General features: G+C 38.4%; 1 protein-coding gene across 3 annotated transcripts in view; it reads right to left on the reverse strand.

Annotated features, from left to right (window-relative positions):
• The window catches only part of CAGE1 (cancer antigen 1), a 57,135-nt gene that overhangs the window by 7,473 nt on the left and 28,345 nt on the right, over window positions 1-21,317 (reverse strand). Inside the window, exons 10-11 of one of the 3 annotated variants that reach the window (XM_047101245.1) lie at window positions 13,512-13,616; window positions 12,817-12,887 (exon numbers count right to left, since the gene is read on the reverse strand). In XM_047101245.1, the coding sequence (XP_046957201.1) occupies window positions 12,817-12,887; window positions 13,512-13,616 (176 nt within the window). The other 2 variants (XM_047101243.1, XM_047101244.1) reach the window with 2 other exon arrangements.

A 21,317-nucleotide genomic window follows, 5' to 3' on the forward strand; every position in this document is an offset into this window, starting at 1 on the left:
ATGACGTCAGATCTTAATTTTAAAGAAGAGACAGAAATCTAAATCTTTACAGGAAATCTTCCTTTTTAAATATTAGCAATATTTCAAAAGTACTTTAAACATTAGATGGACCAAACAAAACATATCTGCCTTGGGATATGCCTCATGGGGTGTCATTCTGAAACCTCTGCATTATTGTCCAGAGATATCAGGCTTTTGTTTTCAAAGATTAAAGGGGAGATGTTGTCCATCCAGGAGGGGATGAAAATATTAAATAGGTCCTCTGTTTACAAACAGCTTGAGTCTGTCATACTTCATTATTAGAGAAAATGCCATGGAATAAATCTTTGTCTTTCTAGAGCTCACAAACAACAGCCCAAGTTGTGGAGGAAAAGGATACTCAAGGAGAGAGACTAAAGGGGCTGGGTAGGTTAAGCGTCTGACTTCAGCTCAGGTCATGATCTCACGGTTTGTGGGTTTGAGCCCTGCATTCAGCTCTCTGCTGACATCTGGAACCTACTTCGGATTCTGTGTCTCCCTCTCTCTCTGCCCCTCCCCTGCTCATGCTCATGCTCATGCTCTGTCTCTCTGTCTCAAAAATAAACATTAAAAACAATTTTTTTTTAAGATTTAAAGAAAAAGAAGTACAAAAGGAGAGAGAGTGAAAAGTTCTTCTAAGCGTGCTGCAAGCACCAATGTAATGTACTTATACACAGTGCTCCTGTGCATAGAGCTGAGGACAAAAAGTCACAACCTAAGGCCAGGTAGATGGAGTCATTGGTTTCCATGGGGGAAGTGATATCCTCCCTTGAAGGACACTGGCAGCTCATGCAGAAAGCCAAGCAAGCAGAGCAGCACCATCCAGCAGAATGAAGTGCTAACTGGACCAAGCCAACAGATGGCATGATGTCCCTGCTTGGGAGTGGAAGTCAGACTTACCCATTGTAAAGTCTGTGTTAGCACTGGCGTTTGTTCTTTGTTTTTTAAACATCTTTATTAATGTATAACTGACATATAATGGACTGCACAAATTTAACATGCAGTTTGATGTTTGACATATATATTCACCCAGAGAACAATAATCACAGTGAACATAGTGAACATATCCATCATCTTCAAAATTTTGCTCATGTACTTGTGTAATCCCTCACTCCCATTCCTCCTTGCCCCCAAGTCCCCAGACAACCACTGACCTGCTTTCTCTCACTATGGATTACTTTCCATCACCTAGAATTTTATAGAATGGAATCTCACATTCAGTCCAATTATTTTGACATTGATCCATGTTGTTGCCATGTACCACGAGTTTCATTCATTTTCTCTTTTTTTTTTTTAATCACTGAGTAGTATTCTACTGTGTGGCTATTCTACAATTTATCATTTTACCATTTGAGGGACATATGGGTTGTTTTCAGCTCTGGGCTATTATAAATAAAGCTGGCATGCACAGTCATCTTTGTGTGTACACAAGTCTAGAAATACAAAGACTTATTCCATGGCATTTTCTCTAATAATGAACCATGATAAACTCAAGCTGTTTGTAAACAGGGGGCCTATTTAATATTGTCATCTCCTCCTCATTTGGATCAACACATAGGAGTGCTGAATCATACAGTAGTGTCTGTGTAACTTTGTAAGAAGCTGCCAGACTGCTTCTAAAGTGGCTTGTGTCATATTCCATTCCCACTGGGATGGTCTGAGCTGGTCAGCTGCTCCACATCCTTGCCAATACTTTGTATAGTCAGTCTTTGAAAACTTCCAGTAGTTGTGTAGAGTTATTCATTGTGGTTTTGTCTTTTAATGATGTTGAGTATCTTTCCATGTGCTTCTTCATCATCCATATATCTTCTTGGTGAAGTATCTGTTCAAATCTTTGCCATTTTAATTGGGTTGTTTTCTTACTACTGAGTTTTGAGATTTGTTATATATTCTGGATAAAAGTTCTCTATCAGATATAAGACTTGCAAATGTGTTCTTTCAGACTGTGGCTTGTCTTTTCATTCCTCTGTCTCCTGAAGAGCAGAAGCTTAATTTTTTTTTTTGTTTCATTGAGACACACTGACACATACATAGCACTATGTAAGTTTAAGGTGTACAGCATAATGACTTGATTTATACATACTGTGAAATGGTTACCACATGTTGCAGACTATGAGCCTGGAGTTCTCTCTTGTCCAGCAAGACAGTGAATGCAGAATTGAATATGTGAGAGGCTAATGTCTGGGAGGAGACAAGAGCCCCAAACAGGGGTTTCGTCTCCGTATTTGAGTTCACAACATATTACCCACATGGTGAACGTGGAGAAAACAAGATATTACCCATGTGGCGAATGTGAAGAAAACAAGATCTTACACACATGGTGAATGGAAGAAAACAATCAGATAGTAATCATTAACTTGTGTGTAAGCAAAGGATCTTGAGGGCAAGTGGAGTTTGTGATCAAAGTACAATAGTATATTGGTGTCAGAATGGAAAGTACTCATGATCCCATTACAATATCTCACTACCTAATCTCGAGTGCTTTTGCCCCGTGGTGGTGGCTTTCCACCCTAAGCTTTTTTCTAACCCATTTATGTAAGTAGAACCTATTTCCCCACAACGACAATAAGTTTAGTCAACATCCATCATCTCATATCAATACATGAAAAATAAAGAGAAAATAGGGGCAACTGGGTGGCTCAGTTGGTTAAGTGTCCGACTTCTGATCTGGGCTCAAGTCCTGATCTCATGGTCGTGAGATAGAGTCCTGCATCGAGCCCCATCTTGGGCTCTGTGCTGGGTGTGGAGCCTACTTAAGATTTTCTCTCTCTCTCCCTCTGCCCCTCTCCCATTCTCTGGCATGTATGCTGTTTCTCTCTTTCAGATTAAATAAACTTTTAAAAAAGAGTAAAAGTTTTTTTCCTGTGATGAAAATTTTATAATTTACTCTTAGGGACTTTAAAATATACCATACAGCAATGTTCAACTATAGTCATCATGTTTTACATTTCATCCCAAGTACTTACATATCTTATAACTGGAAATTTGTACCTTTTGACTACCTCCACCTAATTCTCATGCCTCCTCACATCCCCCACCACTGTTAATTAAAAATCTGATCTCTTTTTCTATGGGTTTGGGTTTTCTTTTATTTTGTTTTTCAGATCTCACATATAAGGATATCACATAGTATTTGTCTTTTTCTGACTTATTTCACTTAGCATAATGCCCTCAAGTTTCATCCATGTTGTTGCAAATGGCAGGATTTTCTTCTTGTTTATTACTGAATAGTATTCTTCTGTGTGTGTGTGTGTGTGCGTGTGTGTGTACATAACACATTTTCTTTATCCATTCATTCATCTATGGACACTTAGATTGCTTCCATACCTTAACTATTGTAAATAATGCTGCAATAAACATAAAGATACATATATCTTTTTGAGTGTTTTCATTTTCTTTGGATAAACACCAGGACATGGAATTTGTAGATCATGTGGTAGTTCTATTTTTAATATTTTAAGGAACCTCTACACTGTTTTCTATAGTGGATGCACCAATTTATATTCCCACCAACAGTGCATAAGTGTTCCTTTTCTCTATCTCCTTGCTAACACCTGTTATCTCTTGTCTTTTTGATGATAGCCATTGTAACAGGTATGAAGGCATATCTCATTGTGGTTTTGATTTTGCATTTCCCTGATGATTAGTAATGTTGAGCATGCTTTCCTGTACCTGTTGGCCATTTGAATATCTTCTTTGGAAAAATGCCTATTCAGGTCCTTTGCTCATTTTAAAATTGGATTGTTTGTTTTCCTGTTATTAAGTTGTATGAGTTCTCTACATATTTTAGATTTTAACCCCTTATAAGGTATATGATTTACAAATATTTCTACCATTTTGCAGGTTGCCTTTTCATTTAGTTATTTCTTTTATCATGCGGAGTTTTTAGTGTGCTGTAGTCTCACTTCTTTATTTTTTTACTTTGTTGCCTGTGCTTTAGGTGTCACATCTAAAAAAATCAAGACCCATGTCAAGGAGCTTTTTGTTTTTAATTTTTTTAATGTTTTATTTATTTTTGAAAGAGTGCAAGAGGGGGAAGGACAGAGAGAGAGGGAGACAGAGGATCCAAAGTGGGCTCCGTGCTGACAGCAGTGAGCCTGATGTGGGGCTCCAACTCACAAACTGTGAGATCATGACCTGAGCCGAAATTGGACGCTTAACCGACTGAGCCACCCAGGCGTCCCTGTCCAGGAGCTTTTTTTTTTTTTTTTTAATTTTTTTTTTTTCCAACGTTTATTTATTTTTGGGACAGAGAGAGACAGAGCATGAACGGGGGAGGGGCAGAGAGAGAGGGAGACACAGAATCGGAAACAGGCTCCAGGCTCTGAGCCATCAGCCCAGAGCCTGACGTGGGGCTCGAACTCACAGACCGCGAGATCGTGACCTGGCCGAAGTCGGACGCTTAACCGACTGCGCCACCCAGGCGCCCCATCCAGGAGCTTTTTAAGCTATCTTTTTTCTTAGGAGTTTCATGGTTCTTAGTCTTTCATTTATGTCTTTAATCCATTTCAAGTTCTTTTTTTGAATGGTGGAAAGGAGTGTTCTAGTTTATTCTTTTACATGTGAATATCCAATTTCTAAGCACCATTTATTGAAGAGACTGTCTTTTCTCCATTAAATATTCTTGGCTCCTTTATCAAATATTAGTTGACTGTAAATGTGTGAGTTTATTTCTGGGCCCTTGGTCCTGTTCCATTGGTCTATGTGTCTGTTTTTATTCCAGTACCATGTTGTTTTGGTTACTATCACTTTATAAATATAGCTTGAAATCAGAAAGTGTGATGTCTCCTGCTTTGTTTTTCTTTCTCAACATTTGCTTTAGGCTATTCAGGGTCTTTTGTGATTCTATATAAGTTTTAGGATTTTTTTTTCCTAAGAAATTTTTAATTTTGAGGAAATACAATTATCAAATTTTATTAAAAAAATTTTTTTAATGTTTATTTATTCTTGAGAGAGACAGACAGACAGAGCATGAGTGAGGGAGGGGCAGAGAGATAGGGAGACACAGAATTGGAAGCAGGCTCCAGGCTCTGAGCTGTCAGCACAGAGCCCGATGTGGGGCTCAAACTCACAAGCCACGAGATCATGACCTGAGCTAAAGTCGGATGCTTAACCGACTGAGCCACCTAGGTGCCCCTCAAATTTTCTTTAATGGATTTAGTGTCTTTTCTAAATCATTGCCTAACCTAAGGTTAGAGGCATTTTCTTCTATATTTCTTCTAGAAGTTTTATAGTTTTAGCTCTTAAATTTAGATCTAATATGCATTTTGAATTTTTTCTGGCTGTAGTACAAGGTATAAATTAAAGTTTTTCTGTTTTTTAAGTTTTTTTTTAATTTATTTTTGAGAGAGAGAAAGAGAGAGACAGAGAGGGGCAAAGACAGAGAAAGACACAGAATCGGAAGCAGGCTCCAGACTCTGAGCTGTCAGCACAGAGCCCGACATGGGGCTCAAACCCACAAACTATGAGATCATGACCTGAGTTGAAGTAGGACGTTTAACCCATTGAGCCACCCAAGCGCCCCAAAGTTTTTCTTTCTAAACAAATGAATATCCAAGTATTTCAGCACCATATGTGTCAAAACAATCTTTTCTCTACTTCATCACGTCTACACCTTTATGAGACATCAGTCACCCATATATGTGTGGGTTTGTATCTAGATTCCATATTCTGTTCAATTGATCTTTTTTCCTATTTTAACATCAATGCCACACTGTTTTGATTATTGTAGCTTCACAGAAAGTCTTAAAATCAGGTTTTCCCCCAATTTTGTCCTTCTTTCTCAAAGTTCCTTTGACCATTCTGTGGCCCTTTGAATTTCCATATGAATTTTATTTATCTTTTTAAACTTTTTTTAATGCTTATTTATTTTTGAGAGAGAGACACACACACACAGCATGAGTGGGCGAGGGGCAGAGAGAGAGGGAGGGGATCTGTGTTATCAGCACAGAGCCCGCTGCTATCAGCACAGAGCCTGATGCAGGGCTTGAACTCAAACCAAAGTCAAGAATTGGACACTTAATGGACTGTACCACCAGGTGCCCTGATTTTTTTTTTTTAATTATTAAAGCTTTCTACTCATTACTCCATGAATATTTTATTGCACTCCACTTACTTATGTATTCTTTAATCTTCCAATAAGGACAAACATTTCTTTCCAAAGTTCATGGACATTTTTTGTAGGGAACTTTTGTTTGCTATTATATATAGACTTTAAAATTTTATTTAGTTTATTTATAGTGTAAAGAAATTAAATTGACTTTAGAAGTTTTTCATGATTGTCAATTTTGCTAAAGTCATTTGTAAATATCAATAATTCATCTGTAGATTATTTTGGGCTTTCTGGGTAGGCAAGTATATCATTGGAAAATAATGACAATTTTGTTACTTTTATACTAATATTCACAATTTCAATTTCTTTCTCTCTTCTTAGGATGTTGGTGGGGACTGCCAGCATATTACTACATAGAATTGGCAACAACAATGGGTTTATTTATCTTGTTCCTGATTTTCAGATGAAAGAAATACTTACAGTGTTTCAATTGATTATTATATTGGCTTTGGGTTTTGGGAGGGCATGGGATGGGAACATACCCTTAATCAAAAAGTAGAAGATTCCTGGGGTGCCTGGGTGGCTCAGTCGATTGAGCGGCCAGCTGTTGATTTTGGCTCAGGTCATGATCTTGTGGTTTTGTGAGTTTGAGCCCCGTGTCGGGCTCTGCACTGGCAGCACAAAGCCTGCTTGGGATTCTCTGTCTTCTCTCTCTCTGACCCTCTCCTACTCATGCTGTCTCTGTCTCCCTCAAAATAAATAAAAATAAACTTAAAAAAAAAGTACAAGATTCCCTTATTTGTATTTTTGTCATGAGCTGTACAAAAATATTTTTAATGTATACTGCTGTAGAATTTCTGAGCCTATTGAAATGCTATTTTCTCCTTTAATCAGTTAATGTGGTGGATTTTATTAATAGTTTTTAATGTTTCATTGCTGTGATAAATTCAATTTGCTCAGGAAGCATTGTTGTTCTTTTCATTGCTGGATTCAGTTTGTTTATTTTTGTTGAGAAGTTTTGTATCTATGTTTATGATGAAATTAATTTATCATTTATGCTTCTCAGGCTGTCCTTGTTTGCTTTTAATATTTTTTCTATAAACTCTCCATTTCATCTAATTTTTCAAAATCATTGGTATAAAGTTTTTATTATAATTAATTAATCTCTGCTGCACCTGCTGTCATTTCTCTGTTTTCATTTCATTTTGAAGTTTCTAGCAGTAAAGTCTTATTGTCAAGAAATGATCTATGTTTTTGTCTGAAGTTTCTGTATCTTATCTGCATTTCTTCAAGAGTTCAAGTGGATAAAACATTCTAGGTTGGCAGTGACTCTTATCAGCACTTCACAGACAGTATTCCACTCTCTTCTGGCTTTTGTTGTTGCTATCCACAGGACAGAGGTCAGTCAAGCTGGTTTGCATTTGCAGATAAGGTCATTTCTCTTAAGCCTGGTTTTAAGATCCCCTCTTCCTATCCAGTGTTCTTTAATTTTACAACAACATTTCTAGGTCTTGGTTTCTTTACATTATCCTGTTCTGAAAAATCCTCCATAGTTTATTCTCCACCATTCCATTCTCTTTTTCTGAAATTCCAGGTAGTTTGGATCTTATTCCTCTGAGCAGTTTCACTTGACCTTTATTTCATATGTTTGTGTAATACAGTGTATGCATTTTTTTCTCTTCTAACTCACTTATTCTTTCTTATTCAGTGACCAGTCTACTGTCTATCCTGTTCATTGAGCATGTATTATGTATGTATGTATTTCTGTGATACAGAGGGACTGGAAGAAGGGTCACATTAGATAGTGTGGTCATAGAAGGTCTCTGAGGAGGTGACATTTGAACAGAGACTAAAGGTTGAGAAGGGCAAAATGTCAGGTCAGGGGAAAACATTCTAGGCAGAAGAAAGAGCAAGTGTGAATGCCCTGAGACAGACAAGTCTTGCCAAGTTCTAGCAACTACAAGGAATAGGTAAGGAGAGACCAAGATGAGGTGGGAGAAAGAGTATGAGGTAAAAAAAAATGCAGGGTTTTAGCAGCTGTAGTGGAGAGTTTGCATCTATATTAAGGGTGAGGGGAGGCTCTTCAAGGGTTTAATGCACTTTGAAATAGTGCTATCTAATTTGTGGCTTTTAAAATAATTTTTAGAGAGATATAATTGACATAAAACTTCATTTTAGTTTCAAATGTTCAGCATAATGCTTTAATATTTGTATATATTGTGAAATGATCACCACAATAAGTCTAGTTGCCATCTGTTACCATATAGAGTTACTAAAATTTTTTCTTATGATGAGAAATTTTAAGATTTACCCTCTTGGCAACTTCCAAATATGCAACATGGTATTATTAACTACAGTCACCATGCTGTACATGACACCCCCATGACTTATTTTATAACTGGAAGTTTGTACCTTCTGACCCCCTTTACCCATTTCACCGCCCCCCCCAACCCCCTACCTGTGACAACCACTAATCTGTTCTCTGTATCTATGAGCTTGTTTTGTTTTAGTTTTTAGATTCCACATATAAGTGAGATCATATGGTATTTGTCTTTCTCTGACTTATTTCATTTAGCATTTCAAGGTCCATCCATGTTGTCACAAATGGTAGAATTCCTTCTTTTTTATGGCTGAATAATATTCCATTGCATACGTACATCACATTTTCTTTTTCTTTTCAGCCATCAATGGATACTTCAGTTGTTTCCATACCTTGACTATTGTAAATAATGCTGCAGTGATTTTCATTTTCTTCAGATAAATACCTAGAAGTAGAATTGCTGGATCATATGGTAGTGGTATCTTTAATTTTTTGAGGAACCTCCATACTGCTTTCCACAGTGGCTGCACCAGTTTACATTCCCACCAATAGTGCATGAGAGTTGCCTTTCTTTCACATCTTAGCCAATACTTGTTATTTCTAGTCTTGTTAATAGCCATTCTAACAGGTGTGAGGTGTCTTCTCCTTGTGGTTCTGATTTGTATGATGATTAGTGACATGAGCATCTTTTCATGTACCTGTTGGCCATCTGTATGTTAAACCAGGATATTTAAAAAATTTTTGCTTATGTTTATTTATTTGGGGGGGGGAGGGGCAGAGAGAGAGGGAGAGACAGAATCCAAAGCAGGCTCCAGGTTCTGAGCTGTCAGCACAGAGCCTCACGTGGGGCTTGAACCCATGAAACACGAGATCATGACCTGAGCCTAACAACCAACTGAGCCACCCAGGCACCCTGAACTGGGATATTTTTGTGAGAGGATCTACCTCTCACCAAGATGTTGTCATAGATGTGATGGGGAGGAGGGTACAGAGAACAAGTCTAAAATTCCATAGAAAACTGTCCCTGAACCAGGAATATATGGAGCAGTACTTTTATACCTGAAACTGATCTGGCCACAGGTATTACAGGGAGAGCAGTGTTAGGGAGACAGATGCTTGGTTACTTGAATCTCTGTAGCATTACGGAAAAGCTGCCTTACTCAGACTGGGAAGACAGTGAATATACCTCTGAGGAAAGGGCATTTGGGTGGAGATTTTAAGAACAGTAGGAGATAACTGAGGTGCAGGTAGCCTTAGCGTTCCAGGTGGAACAGCCTATGCTAAAGTTATGAGGCCAAAGGGAATGTGATGCATTCGAGAAGCTATAACATCTCCAGTGTGGCTGAAGGCAATGCAGGGAGTGCGGAGATGAGACTGGAGAGGCAGGCAGAAACCACATTGTGAAGAAAATTTTAGGTCATGTTAAGGATTTTTCTTTTATCTAAAAGTGGTGGAAGAAATCACTAAAAGTGTTTTAAGAGGCATGATCAGATTGATTTATATTTCAAAAAGATTACTCTGGCTGCATGTGCAAAATGGATCTCACCAAGTTCCTTCTTTTATTTAGTCTTTTATAAAAATCAAGTGTCATTAACGGCTTTTATAAGCAAGCAGCTGTTTCTAAAATTCAAGGCATGTAAATTGAAAACTTACAGTATATCCAGTGAAAATATTTAAAGATACTTCAAACACTGCTAAATTTTAACAGAATAGCACCACCTTAAAGAAACATTGCTCTAATGATGTATTTGATAATTTTTGATGTAGCATACACCTTTTAAAAAGATCAAAACTAGGGCATCTGGGTGGCTCAGTCAGTTAAGCATCCAACTTCTGCTCAGGTCATGATCTCACATGAGTTCACCAGGATATCTGTTGTCAGTGCAGAGCCTGCTTCGGTTCCTGTCTCCCTCTCTCTCTGTCCCTCCCCAGCTTGTGCTTTCTCTCTGTCTCAAAAATAAATAAAAGCATCAAAAAATATTTTTAAAGATCAAAGCTAATTCATGATAATTTAAAAAAACTGCTTTCATGAATGTAAGAGACTATATTTGATTTAAAAAAAATGATGATTCTTATCACTTAAAGCAAATCAACTCACATGATATCTGGCAGTGGTTCTTGAACTGTCCAGACATTAGAATCACCTGGACAGCTTTTGAAATACACTGATGCCCAGAACCCACTTGTTATTTAGTTTACTGCATCTGGGAGTAGAGTGTGAGCACTGTGATATTTTTAAAAAGCATTCAAGGGAATTTTAATAAGCATCCACAGTTGACAACCATTTTAGTAAAATTTATAGAACCCAGATGTCAAATCTCTTTTTATTTTTTATTAATTTTTTTAAACGTTTATTTATTTCTGAGACAGAGAGAGACAGAGCATGAATGGGGGAGGGGCAGAGAGAGAGGGAGACACAGAATCCTATGCAGGCTCCAGGCTCTGAGCTGTCAGCACAGAGTGCGACGTGGGGCTTGAACTCACAGACCGTGAGATCATGACCTGAGCCGAGGTCAGACGCTCAACTGACTGAGCCACCCAAGCACCCCAAATCTCTTCTTTAAAAAAAATTTTTTTTAAGTTTATTTATTTTGAGAGAGAGCAAGCAGGGTAGGGGCAGAGGCAGAGGGGAGAGACAGAGAATCCCAAGCAGGCTTCACATTGTCAGTGAAGAGTGTGGGGCTCGAACTCATCAACTGTGAGATCATGACCTAAGCCGAGATCAAGAATCAGATGCTTAACTGACTGAGCCATCCAGGTGCCCCTCAAATCTCTTCTTGGCCACAAAGTGGATCAGTCACTTTTCTGAAATGTAAGTTCAAAAAAATTTGAATTTTAAAAATGACTGGGGAGGGCGCCTGGGTGGCGCAGTCGGTTAAGCATCCGACTTCAGCCAGGTCACGATCTCACGGTCCGTGAGTTCGAGCCCCGCGTCAGGCTCTGGGCTGATGGCTCAGAGCCTGGAGCCTGTTTCCGATTCTGTGTCTCCCTCTCTCTCTGCCCCTCGCCCGTTCATGCTCTGTCTCTCTCTGTCCCAAAAATAAATAAACGTTGAAAAAAAAAAAATGACTGGGGCAAAGAAATGTGGCCAGAGTGATGGTTTGATATTGGTTTAGAAATATTAGGTTATTTGTTATTTCTATATTTCATGAGCCCATGATGTTTGAACATTGGCTGAGTTTTCTTGGTTACAAGCTAAGGAGGAGTCTTATTTTACTTGTCTTCAGTGTATAATTAACACTCCTTTCCTCTTTCAAATTTAAAATTTGTCAATGTCAGTCTGAAAAATGGGAAAATTGTTTTAACATTCATTCTGCTTAGATACAATAATAAGAAACAAAAACAAACTTCCCAAGGTACAAATACCCGAACTGTCTTTCAGTTAGTTATCTTGTGGTGAGTTAGCCCTATAGAAAGTTCACATGTGGGGTGTGCCTTCTATGTAAGAATGTGCCTTCTATGTGCCTTCTATGTAAGACCTTTTGCTTAAGCTTAGTGATAGCCAGCACAGTATAAATGAAATTGGGGGAAGGATGAAGAAACAGCATATGAGAAATGAAGATAATAAGTGAAAAAAATTTGCAGAATTTTATTTATTTATAAATGCTTATTTACTTTTGAGAGAGAGAGAGACAGCGCACATGAGTGAGCAGGGGACAGGCAGAGAGACAGACACAGAATTCGAACAGGCTCCAGGCTCCAGGCTCTGAGCTGTCAGCACAGAGCCTGATGTGAGGCTTGAACTCACAGACTGTGAGATCGTGACCTGAGCCAAAGTCAGACGCTTAACTGACTGAGCCACCCAGGTGCACCTTATTTTTTATTTTTATTTTTATTTTTTTTAGAGAGAGAGAGAGTGCCAGAGGTGGAGAGAGAGAATCTTAAGCAGACTCTGTGCTCACAGTGGAGCCTGATGTGGGGCTCCATCCTATGACCCTGGGATCATGACCCGAGCCAAAATCAAGGGTAGGACGCTCAACTGACTGAGCCACCCAGACGCCTCAAGCTGAATCTCATTCTCATGAGAGAGTTTAGTTGGCACTTGATATATATATATACATGTATGTTTCATTTGGTGTGCATTCAAAACTTTTTGTGAATAAAGTCTAAGCATTAAGCATTGCAAGGTTATTTTACCTGAACACCATGGAATAGCTCCTGAAATTTTTGGATGTTTCTCACTAAGTTTGTCACTGCCCCCCTCCCTGAAATCAAAGGGAGCTCTGAGAAAAGAAGATGAAAATCTGGTTATTCAAGTAGTCAGACATTGAGCAGACTATTTGATTGAAGAATGGCCTTTATTTATAAAAACTTCACATTTTTCCTCTTTCTAGGAGCCTAAAAAAATAAACTTGGTAAGCCAGAGAGCAAAATAAAATACCGGTAAATGTTTACAAAATTAAAAACTAAGCTTTTTTCAACTCACTGTACAATATGGGAGTGGGATATCTCAAGCCTTTGGTCAGCACATTCGATAATTTCTTCATATGATGTAACCTTGAAAAAAATAAGCCAAAAAATTATTCTATGATAAATTCTAGAATTTTTATTTTTGTTTATATTTGCTTTTATAAAAATCTCTTCAGTTGAAGTTCAATTATGTGAATTTCATCAATAGCTTTACAGTAGGCAAAACATCTTCCTTACAGTTTGAAATCAGGAATATGAATAGAAATAGAATCATAAAGTACCTATTCATCATGCAGAAAGAGTGAAGTGTCAGAAAATGGACAACTGTAGTGAGTCAACTATAATCCAGTTGTCTTCCACACAAGTGGTAGATGTATCAGCTAAGGGTTAGAGCCTGTTTGGTTAAAGTTAATGCAGTTTTCAGAAGGTAAACTAGAATGTTAAGTTGAAAAGATCTACAATTACCCTCAAAATGAAGTCGTAATACTAAGACCTAAAATTGCCAACAGCAGGGGATAGACACACAGAATGTTCTTTGTTAGATGTCAGCTAAAAGGCTGATGGGAGCATTTTATAATGTCATTATGAAGTGAAAACAATCAATATAAATGTGTTCCATCATTCTTCAGATCCTTTGTAGCACCAAAATTCTATTATTTTAATATTTGGCATAGTTTTTAAAGACAAATATTTCTATAAGAACATTTGTACCTTATTTATTAAGTTGCCTACGTATCTTTGATATTTGTCATTTTCTTCAATGAGTCTGTTGCAATGGTCTTCTTTTGACTCTAGAAGATTTCCTAATTTTGTGATCTATGGAGAAACATCAGTAAAAATACTAACCTGGAAACTGCCATGAAAACCACACATGGTTGCTGAGAACTAATGAGAACAGTAGCCTATACTTTATTTCAAGATTCTCTCTTTTTTTTTAAGTTTATTTATTTGTTTTTGAGAGAGAGATAGCACTAGTGGGGGAGGGGCAGAGAAAGAGGGAGAGAGTGAGAGAATCCCAAGTAGGCTCAGCACTGTCAGCGCTGAACCGTAGGGCTTGAACTCACAACTGTGAGATCGTGACCTGAGCCAAGAGTTGGACACTTAATCCACTGAGCCACCCAGGTGCCCTTATTCCAAGATTCTCTTAAACCAAGCTGTATCACAAGTGAATTAATAGACACTAATCCTAGTTAGATTGCATTTATAACAGAGGAACAGAAATGATAATTTTATAATTTTATACTCACAATTATAACTTCCTCCAATTTAACATTATGAAAGACCTTTGCAAATAATTGAACATTTGTTAGTGAAAACAAACGTCTGCCCAAAATCTTCATTATCCTCTTTCCATTTATAACCAGTGCATTGATATATTTGCTCCCATCTGAAGTAAAGCACTGATGTCCCTGATGATGCATTTTCAGGTTTGATACATAGTCTCAACTTGCATAAATGACACCAAGTTTTTAAAAAGGCTCAGCTCAATGTATGTCATGTTCTGACCTAAGGTCTAATGTTTTACACACAAAAAACTACCAAAAATTTAATGTTTATTTTTAGAGAGAGAGACAGAGAAAGAGAGAAAGCACAAGTGGGGGAGAGGCAGAGAGAGGAGACACAGAATCCAAAGCAGGCTCCAGGCCCTGGGCTGTCGGCCTAGAGCCTGATGTGGAGCTTGAACTCACAGACCCTGAGATCATGACCTGAGCCGAAGTTGGACACTTAACCGACTGAGCCACCCAGGTGCCCCCAAAATGGCCATCAACCTTCTAATGTTTTAGATATACTTACATGTCTGTAGTGAAATCCCATAGGAGAAGCAACAGCAAAACAAATTTGCTGCAGGAATAGCCACTCTCTTATTCTCTCTTATGTAAATAAATGGGGACAATACCAAATTAATGGTCCTATTCTTCTGACTACATACGTTATTTAAGGTAGGGAGTACAGACATTATGATCTCAGTTTAACAGATGGAATCAAGGGGAAGAGAATCTAAAAGTTTTTGAAAGGATAGGTCTAGAAGTGGGGAAGACTAAAATCCGTATTGATCAACTATTAGCATAGGGCTTGGCTTTTCCCATTCTATTCCTTCCCTGCACTCCTCACCTGGAGCTTCAGGTATCTTGTGACCTCTAACTAAAGCAATGTGGAATTCTTTCCCACTTCTGTTTTTCATTTATAGACTTCATGGCACGTTTTGGATTTCTTTAATGGCTTTCAAGATCAAAGTAATAACTCTTTTAAATCTGCTGACTGAATTTTTTAAATTTGCTAACCTCAGATTAAAGAAATAAGAGCAAAATATTCCTTAAAAAATATTTGTTTTAGAGGTGAAGGAATAGCTCTTGTAAAGCAGTTTTTTGGATTACAGTGAAAAGGAATCAAAATTTTAAGTTTCTGCTGAAGTGTGTGTAAAGTTTAACTGCTTTAAGAGTATTATTGAGGGGCGCCTGGGTGGCTCAGTTGGTTAAGGGTCTGACTTTGGCTCAGGTCATGATCTCACCGTCTGTGAGTTCAAGCCCCACGTGGGACTCTGTGCAGACAACTCAGAGCCTGGAGCCTGCTTCAAGTTCTGTGTCTCCCTCTCTCTCTGCCCCTCCCATACTTGTTCTCTCTCTCTACCTCTCAAAAATAAATAAATGTTAAAAAAATTTAAAAAAAGAGTATTATTGACATATGACAACACATATTTTTATTAAACAATTTTATTCAATTTATTAAATATATTTTATTAAACATTTATTATTTATTTTTATTTACCCATTTTGAGAGAGAGAGAGAGAGAGAGAGAGAGAGAGAGAGAGAGAGAGAGAGAGAAAGAAAGCATGTGCATGTATGATTGGAGTAGGGGCAGACAGAAGGAAAGAGAATCCCAAGCAGGCACCATCCTATCAGCATGGAGCCTGACATGGCACCTGATCCCATGAAACATGAGATCATGACCTGAGCCAAGATCAAGAGTTAGACGCTTAACTGACCAAGCCAGCTGGGTGGCCCTAAATTGCACATATTTAAAGAGTACAGTTTGCTGTTTTCACATATATATACAACCATGAAGCCATCACCACAATCAATATAATGAACATATCCATCACTGCCCCTCCTCTTGCCTTTTGGTAATTCCTCTTTCTTGTCTGCCTGTCTTCCCTGACTCCCAACTCTATGTGAGCCCTGGCAAATACCCATCTGCTTTCTGTCACTATTGACTGGTCTGTATTTTCTAGAGTTTATTATAGAGTAGAAGCGAACAGTATTTACTCTTGTCTGGCTCTTCTCCACACAATTTTGAGCTTCATCTAGGTTGCATGTGTATCAGTAGTTCATCCCTTTTTCCTTGCTGAGTAGTATTCCATCATGTGGACATACCACAATTTTTTTATCCATTCATCTGTTGCTAGACATTTGAGTTGCTGTCACTTTTTGATTATAAATAAAGCTGCTAGAACTTTCACATCCAAATCTTTGTAGAAACATATGCTTTCATTTCTCTTGGGTAAATACCTAAGAGTAGACCAATGGCAGGTATATGTTTAGCTCTTTAATAAACTGCCAAAATGTTTTCCAAAGTGGCTGTACCATTTTACATTCCCATCAGCTGCATATGAGACTTGTAGTTGTTCCACGTACTCATCAATCCTCGGTGTGGTCAGTCTTTTTAACAGACACTATAATGGGTTATGTAGTGGTATTCATTGTGGTTTTAATGTGCATCTCAATGATGTTGAGTATCTTTTCACATATTTATTTGCTATCCATGTATCCTTTTAGTGAAGCGTCTATTAAAACCTTTTTGCCCACTTTTTAAGTTGGGTTATTTTCGGGGCACCTGGGTGGCTCAGTTGGTTAAGCATCCAACTTCAGCTCAGGTCATGATCTTGCCATCCGTGAGTTCGAGCCCCGTGTCTGGCTCTGTGCTGATGGCTCAGAGCCTGGAGCCTGCTTCCGATTCTGTGTCTCCCTCTCTCTCTGCCCCTCCCCCGTTCATGCTCTGTCTCTCTCTGTCTCAAAAATAAATAAACGTTAAAAAAAAATTTTTTTTAATAAATTGGGTTATTTTCTTCTTATAGAGTTTGAGGGTGCCTTACATATGTTTTTAAGTTTTCTTTTTTAAGTTAATTTATTTGAGAGAGAGAAAGCATGAGTGGGGGAGGCGCAGAGAGAGAAGGGAAGAAAGAGAATCCCAAGCAGGTTCCACACTGTCAGCATGGAGCCTGATGCGGGGCTCGAACCCACCAACATTAGATCATGACCTGAGCCCAAGTTGGACGCTTAACCAACTGAGCCACTTGGGCACCCTGGTGCTTTACATATTCTAGATACAAGTCCTCTATCAAATCTTTGATTTGTTGGGCACCTGGGTAGCTCAGTTGGTTATGCATCTGACTTAAGTTCAGGCCATAATCTCATGGTTCATGAGTTCAAGACCTACAACAGGCTTTACATGGAGCCTGCTTTGGATCCCCTGTCTCCTTCTTTCTCTGCTCCTCCCCCACACTCTCTCTCTCAAAAATAAACATTAAAAATATCCCTGTGATTTGTAAATTTCTCCCAGTCCATTGCTTGTCTTTTCATTAAAAGCTCAAATTTTAGAGTTTAAAAAAAATTTCAAAATAGAAATATTTTAGGGGCACCTGAATGGCTCAGTTGGTTAAGCATCCAACTCTTGATTTCAGCTCAGGTCATGATCTCACAATTCATGAGATGGAGTCCTACACTGGGCTCTGTGCTAAGAGTGCGGAGCCTGCTCAGGATTCTCTCTCTCCCTCCCCCTGAATGCACATTCTCTCTCTCTCTCTCAAATAAGCTTTAAAAAAAAAAAAGAAAAATTTTAGAAGACAGAATTGAATCATTGAAAAAGTCTAAAACATTTTCATGAAAGCATACCAAAAAGTATATGTAAAGTAATATTTAAATAATAAAGGATGGAGTGGTGGTAACATTTTTCTTTTGTAAAGGAAGATACCATGAGATAACCTTGAATGTGATATTTGAATAATATTAATGAAAGGTGTCCTTTAATGTGTCTTTTCCTTGATGTCTCAGAGACACTGTAGCACTTCTGAGCTGAATGCTAACCTGAACCCACTTGAAGTCTCCACTAAAAGAAAGTAGATTTGGATGAAGTATGAGAAACTGAAGAGTAGTAAAGTGACTATCTATGCACTTGGCTTAAAATAGCAGAGATCTAGACCACTGTGAGTCAAACCGATGATAGAGCTCCCATTCACCACATGGTTCACAGAGAAGAGGCTTCACTTGGCTCTATTCTATCTGGCCCTAGATTTCTGGATCCATAGGTACTGTACCTGGTGCCACCACACCTCCACCCCATCCTCCTATCTGGTCGATGATTCTTGTGGCTTCCCTTCTAGGTCTTTCCCATGACATTCCTGCATGGTTTTTGGCCTTGTTTAGTCCTTTGATTTTGGCATCCTTTGTTGTGCCCAGTGAGGATCTCAGCCCTCACGGGGAAACTCCTCCCCCTGCTCCCCACCCCTCCCACCCTCCATGGTCAGTCTCCATAACTAGGTGAAGGTAGAAGAGAAATCAGATTTGGGGACACATGAAATTGAAGAAAAAGCAAAAAAATCTTTAGATGGTTATCAGGCCTAGGAATATATACAATAACATTTAAAACTTTGTCTTGGAAAGCAGTTTGGAATCTGCATATAACAGGATGTTATTTATTCTATCACAATTATTATTCTTTAAAATATAATGCATATGTTAAAATCTCTGTTAAAAGATAGTTGTTAAACTCTGTATATATTAAAATCTGCAGGTGAGACTGTCCCCCACACACAATTGTAAAAACAGTATGTTAAAAAATGTTTCATCTTACTACAAGTATAAACTAAAAGGTCAATTGTTAGAAACATTTCAAGTGGTAATATTTGATGAAATAGCACCATTAACACACGGATATCTGTAAGGTAAAGTTAGTCTTTTGAAATTCATTTGATTATGTACATAAAGATTCACATGCATATTTATAGCTTTAAAAGCAGTAATGCCACTTCAATAATTTATTCTAAGGAAATAATCACAAATGAAAAGCTTCTCCATAAAAGCAGAAAGAACTCAATCATCCAATAAGGGGAATGGCTAAAAGATTATTGTATTTTCACTCTATGGAATATTATGCAGCCATTGAGAATTATATATAATCTATATACAATCTATAAGGATAGTATAGTAGCATTTAAAAATGTGTGATATATTAAAATTCAATAGTATATAGACATTATGATTTCAACTCTGCAAAGGTTTGTGGACAAAGACTCAGTATATCTGAAACGTTCTAGTGTGAGCTATGATTTATTCATATGTTAAAATACTACATAGGAGTGAAAATGGGTAAATGCAGCTACATCTATCACAAAAAAAAAAGAACCTTACAGTTATAGGATTGAGGCCAAAAAACTTAGAAAAGGATGTACAATAAAAAAGATATGTAAAATAATAAATGATATACAAAACAATACTGCACATTGTTTAAAGATACATATATATGCAGGAAATACAGACCTGCATGGTCAAGGTAAACATTAAATTCAGGATAATGGTTACCACTGGGTGGAGGGGACGAAAATGCAACTGGAGACAGCCACAGGGGGCTTCAACTATATTCACGTTTCATTTCTTTACCTGGGTGGTACATACAGGGTTATTTATTATATTAGTTTGGTGTGAAATATTTAAAATAAATACTTTTTAAGATCGCATCAGAGCCCTTGCATAAGTGGAGATAAGAAGTATCTGGAGGGTGCTCGAGGGCTGACAGCATTGCAGGGGCACGCTCTCTCATTTCCCCAGCACCTCCCTTCCTGTGGGGTCTGCCCACGTGTGCTGGAGCACGTGGTGCAAATGCAGACCTACAGCAGTGGCGAGGGGCCTTGCCAATGATCTCAAAGAGGCAGACTCCCAGGGTAGGGCTGAGCTAGGCAGAGGAAGAGTACCTGTGTCTGGCCCTATTCACAGGCCCTATACACTTGGCCAGAGTAGAGGAGGAAGTCCTCCTGGAAAGCTGCTTTCCATGCTGTGTGGACACAGGTACTGAGAGGTGAAGAAGCCAGCTGGCTGGTGGTGCTGGATGAGGTTCCCTCGGACCAGGTGTTACTGCTCAGTTATAAAGTCCTCCGGAGGAAGATTTCCTGGGTTGGGTCCCCTTTACAGTCCCCCTGTGTTCTAGATTTATGGACATAGTTCCAAGTTAATAATATATTAACTTGCCCTAATATATTATGAGGCACTGAAATCCACCCCCCCCCAAGAAAATAAGGTCAATACCTCTTGTATTAGCTTTTTATTACTGCTGTAACAAATAGCCACAAACCTAAGTGGCTTAAAACAACAGAAATTTATTATCTTTCATTTCTGTAGGTTAGAAGTCTGGCAGGGATCTCATTTGGCTAAGGTCAAAGTGTCAGCAGGGCTGTGTTCCTTTCTGAAGGCTTTAGGGGAGATTTTCCAGCTTTTAAATGCTGCCCACGTCACTTGGCTTGTGGTCTCCTTCCCTCATCCTCAAAGCCAGCACGTTGCATCTCTAACATTCTTCAAGGTTGTAGCTCTCTCAGACATGGCTAGATGCATGAGATTAGATTGGGCCCATCCTGATAATCCAGGATAATCCACCTCCACATCCCAAGGACCTTGATTTAATCATCTATCTCCACAGAAGTTTCCTTGATTTAATCACAGCTACCAAGTCCCTTTTGCTGTAAGTGCCTAGATTTTTTATTTCATTAAGCGACACAAAATCTCTGTTGCCATGTTGGGTGGCCATTGCTGTGCCTCCCACACACCTCTGCGAGGATCACTGAGGCCTTCTATGATGAGAGGTACAAGCGTCCTGGTAATACAGTCAAGCTATTTGGTTCTACATAGTTCATAATTCCAGGTTTCCTAAGAAAAAAAATTTTTTTTTTTTTTGCTTACACTAACACTTTTTCCTCAAATGGGATTGTCTTATGCTCTGCTGCTGTCAACTTACAGAGAAAGTGTGTCAAGGTAGAAATAACGTTTAACCATGATCGTAAATATATCCGTCATTTTTATGAATGGCCTAGGAGACTGGGACATCTGAAGGCTGGCTGATTGATTGATTTCCCAATTCTTTACATGGTTTTGAGATTGAATACATATAGTAAAATATAAGTTAAATGCAATTAAATCAGAATGTACAGAACAAGTGAAGAACAAGATGCATACATGAAGACAGTTAAAACCTGCACTACAGAGCCATGCATTTGATACTGAACTTCCTGGCAGCTAAAGCAAAACTGACATCTGGCCAGTTACATGATTTGCATTATTCGTGTGATGAAAACACACCTGTTTCTAAAGAGAAGTTTTTTCCTAGTAGGCCTGAGGCCTCAAAGGAAGTTCTCATCCACGTGGCACTAAGTGAAACAATAATCTCTCTGTAACAAATAGAGAAAGAGGTTTCCTAGGATTGCTAAGGGCATAACACGAAACACAACCTGGCAAAAGCAATCCTTTTGGAGGGCC

The sequence above is a fragment of the Lynx rufus genome, unplaced genomic scaffold (assembly GCF_022079265.1).
Source record: "Lynx rufus isolate CCGP_SWC_20201006 ecotype Redwood Valley unplaced genomic scaffold, mLynRuf1.p SCAF_6, whole genome shotgun sequence".
In the NCBI taxonomy this organism is placed as follows: Eukaryota; Metazoa; Chordata; class Mammalia; order Carnivora; family Felidae; genus Lynx; species Lynx rufus.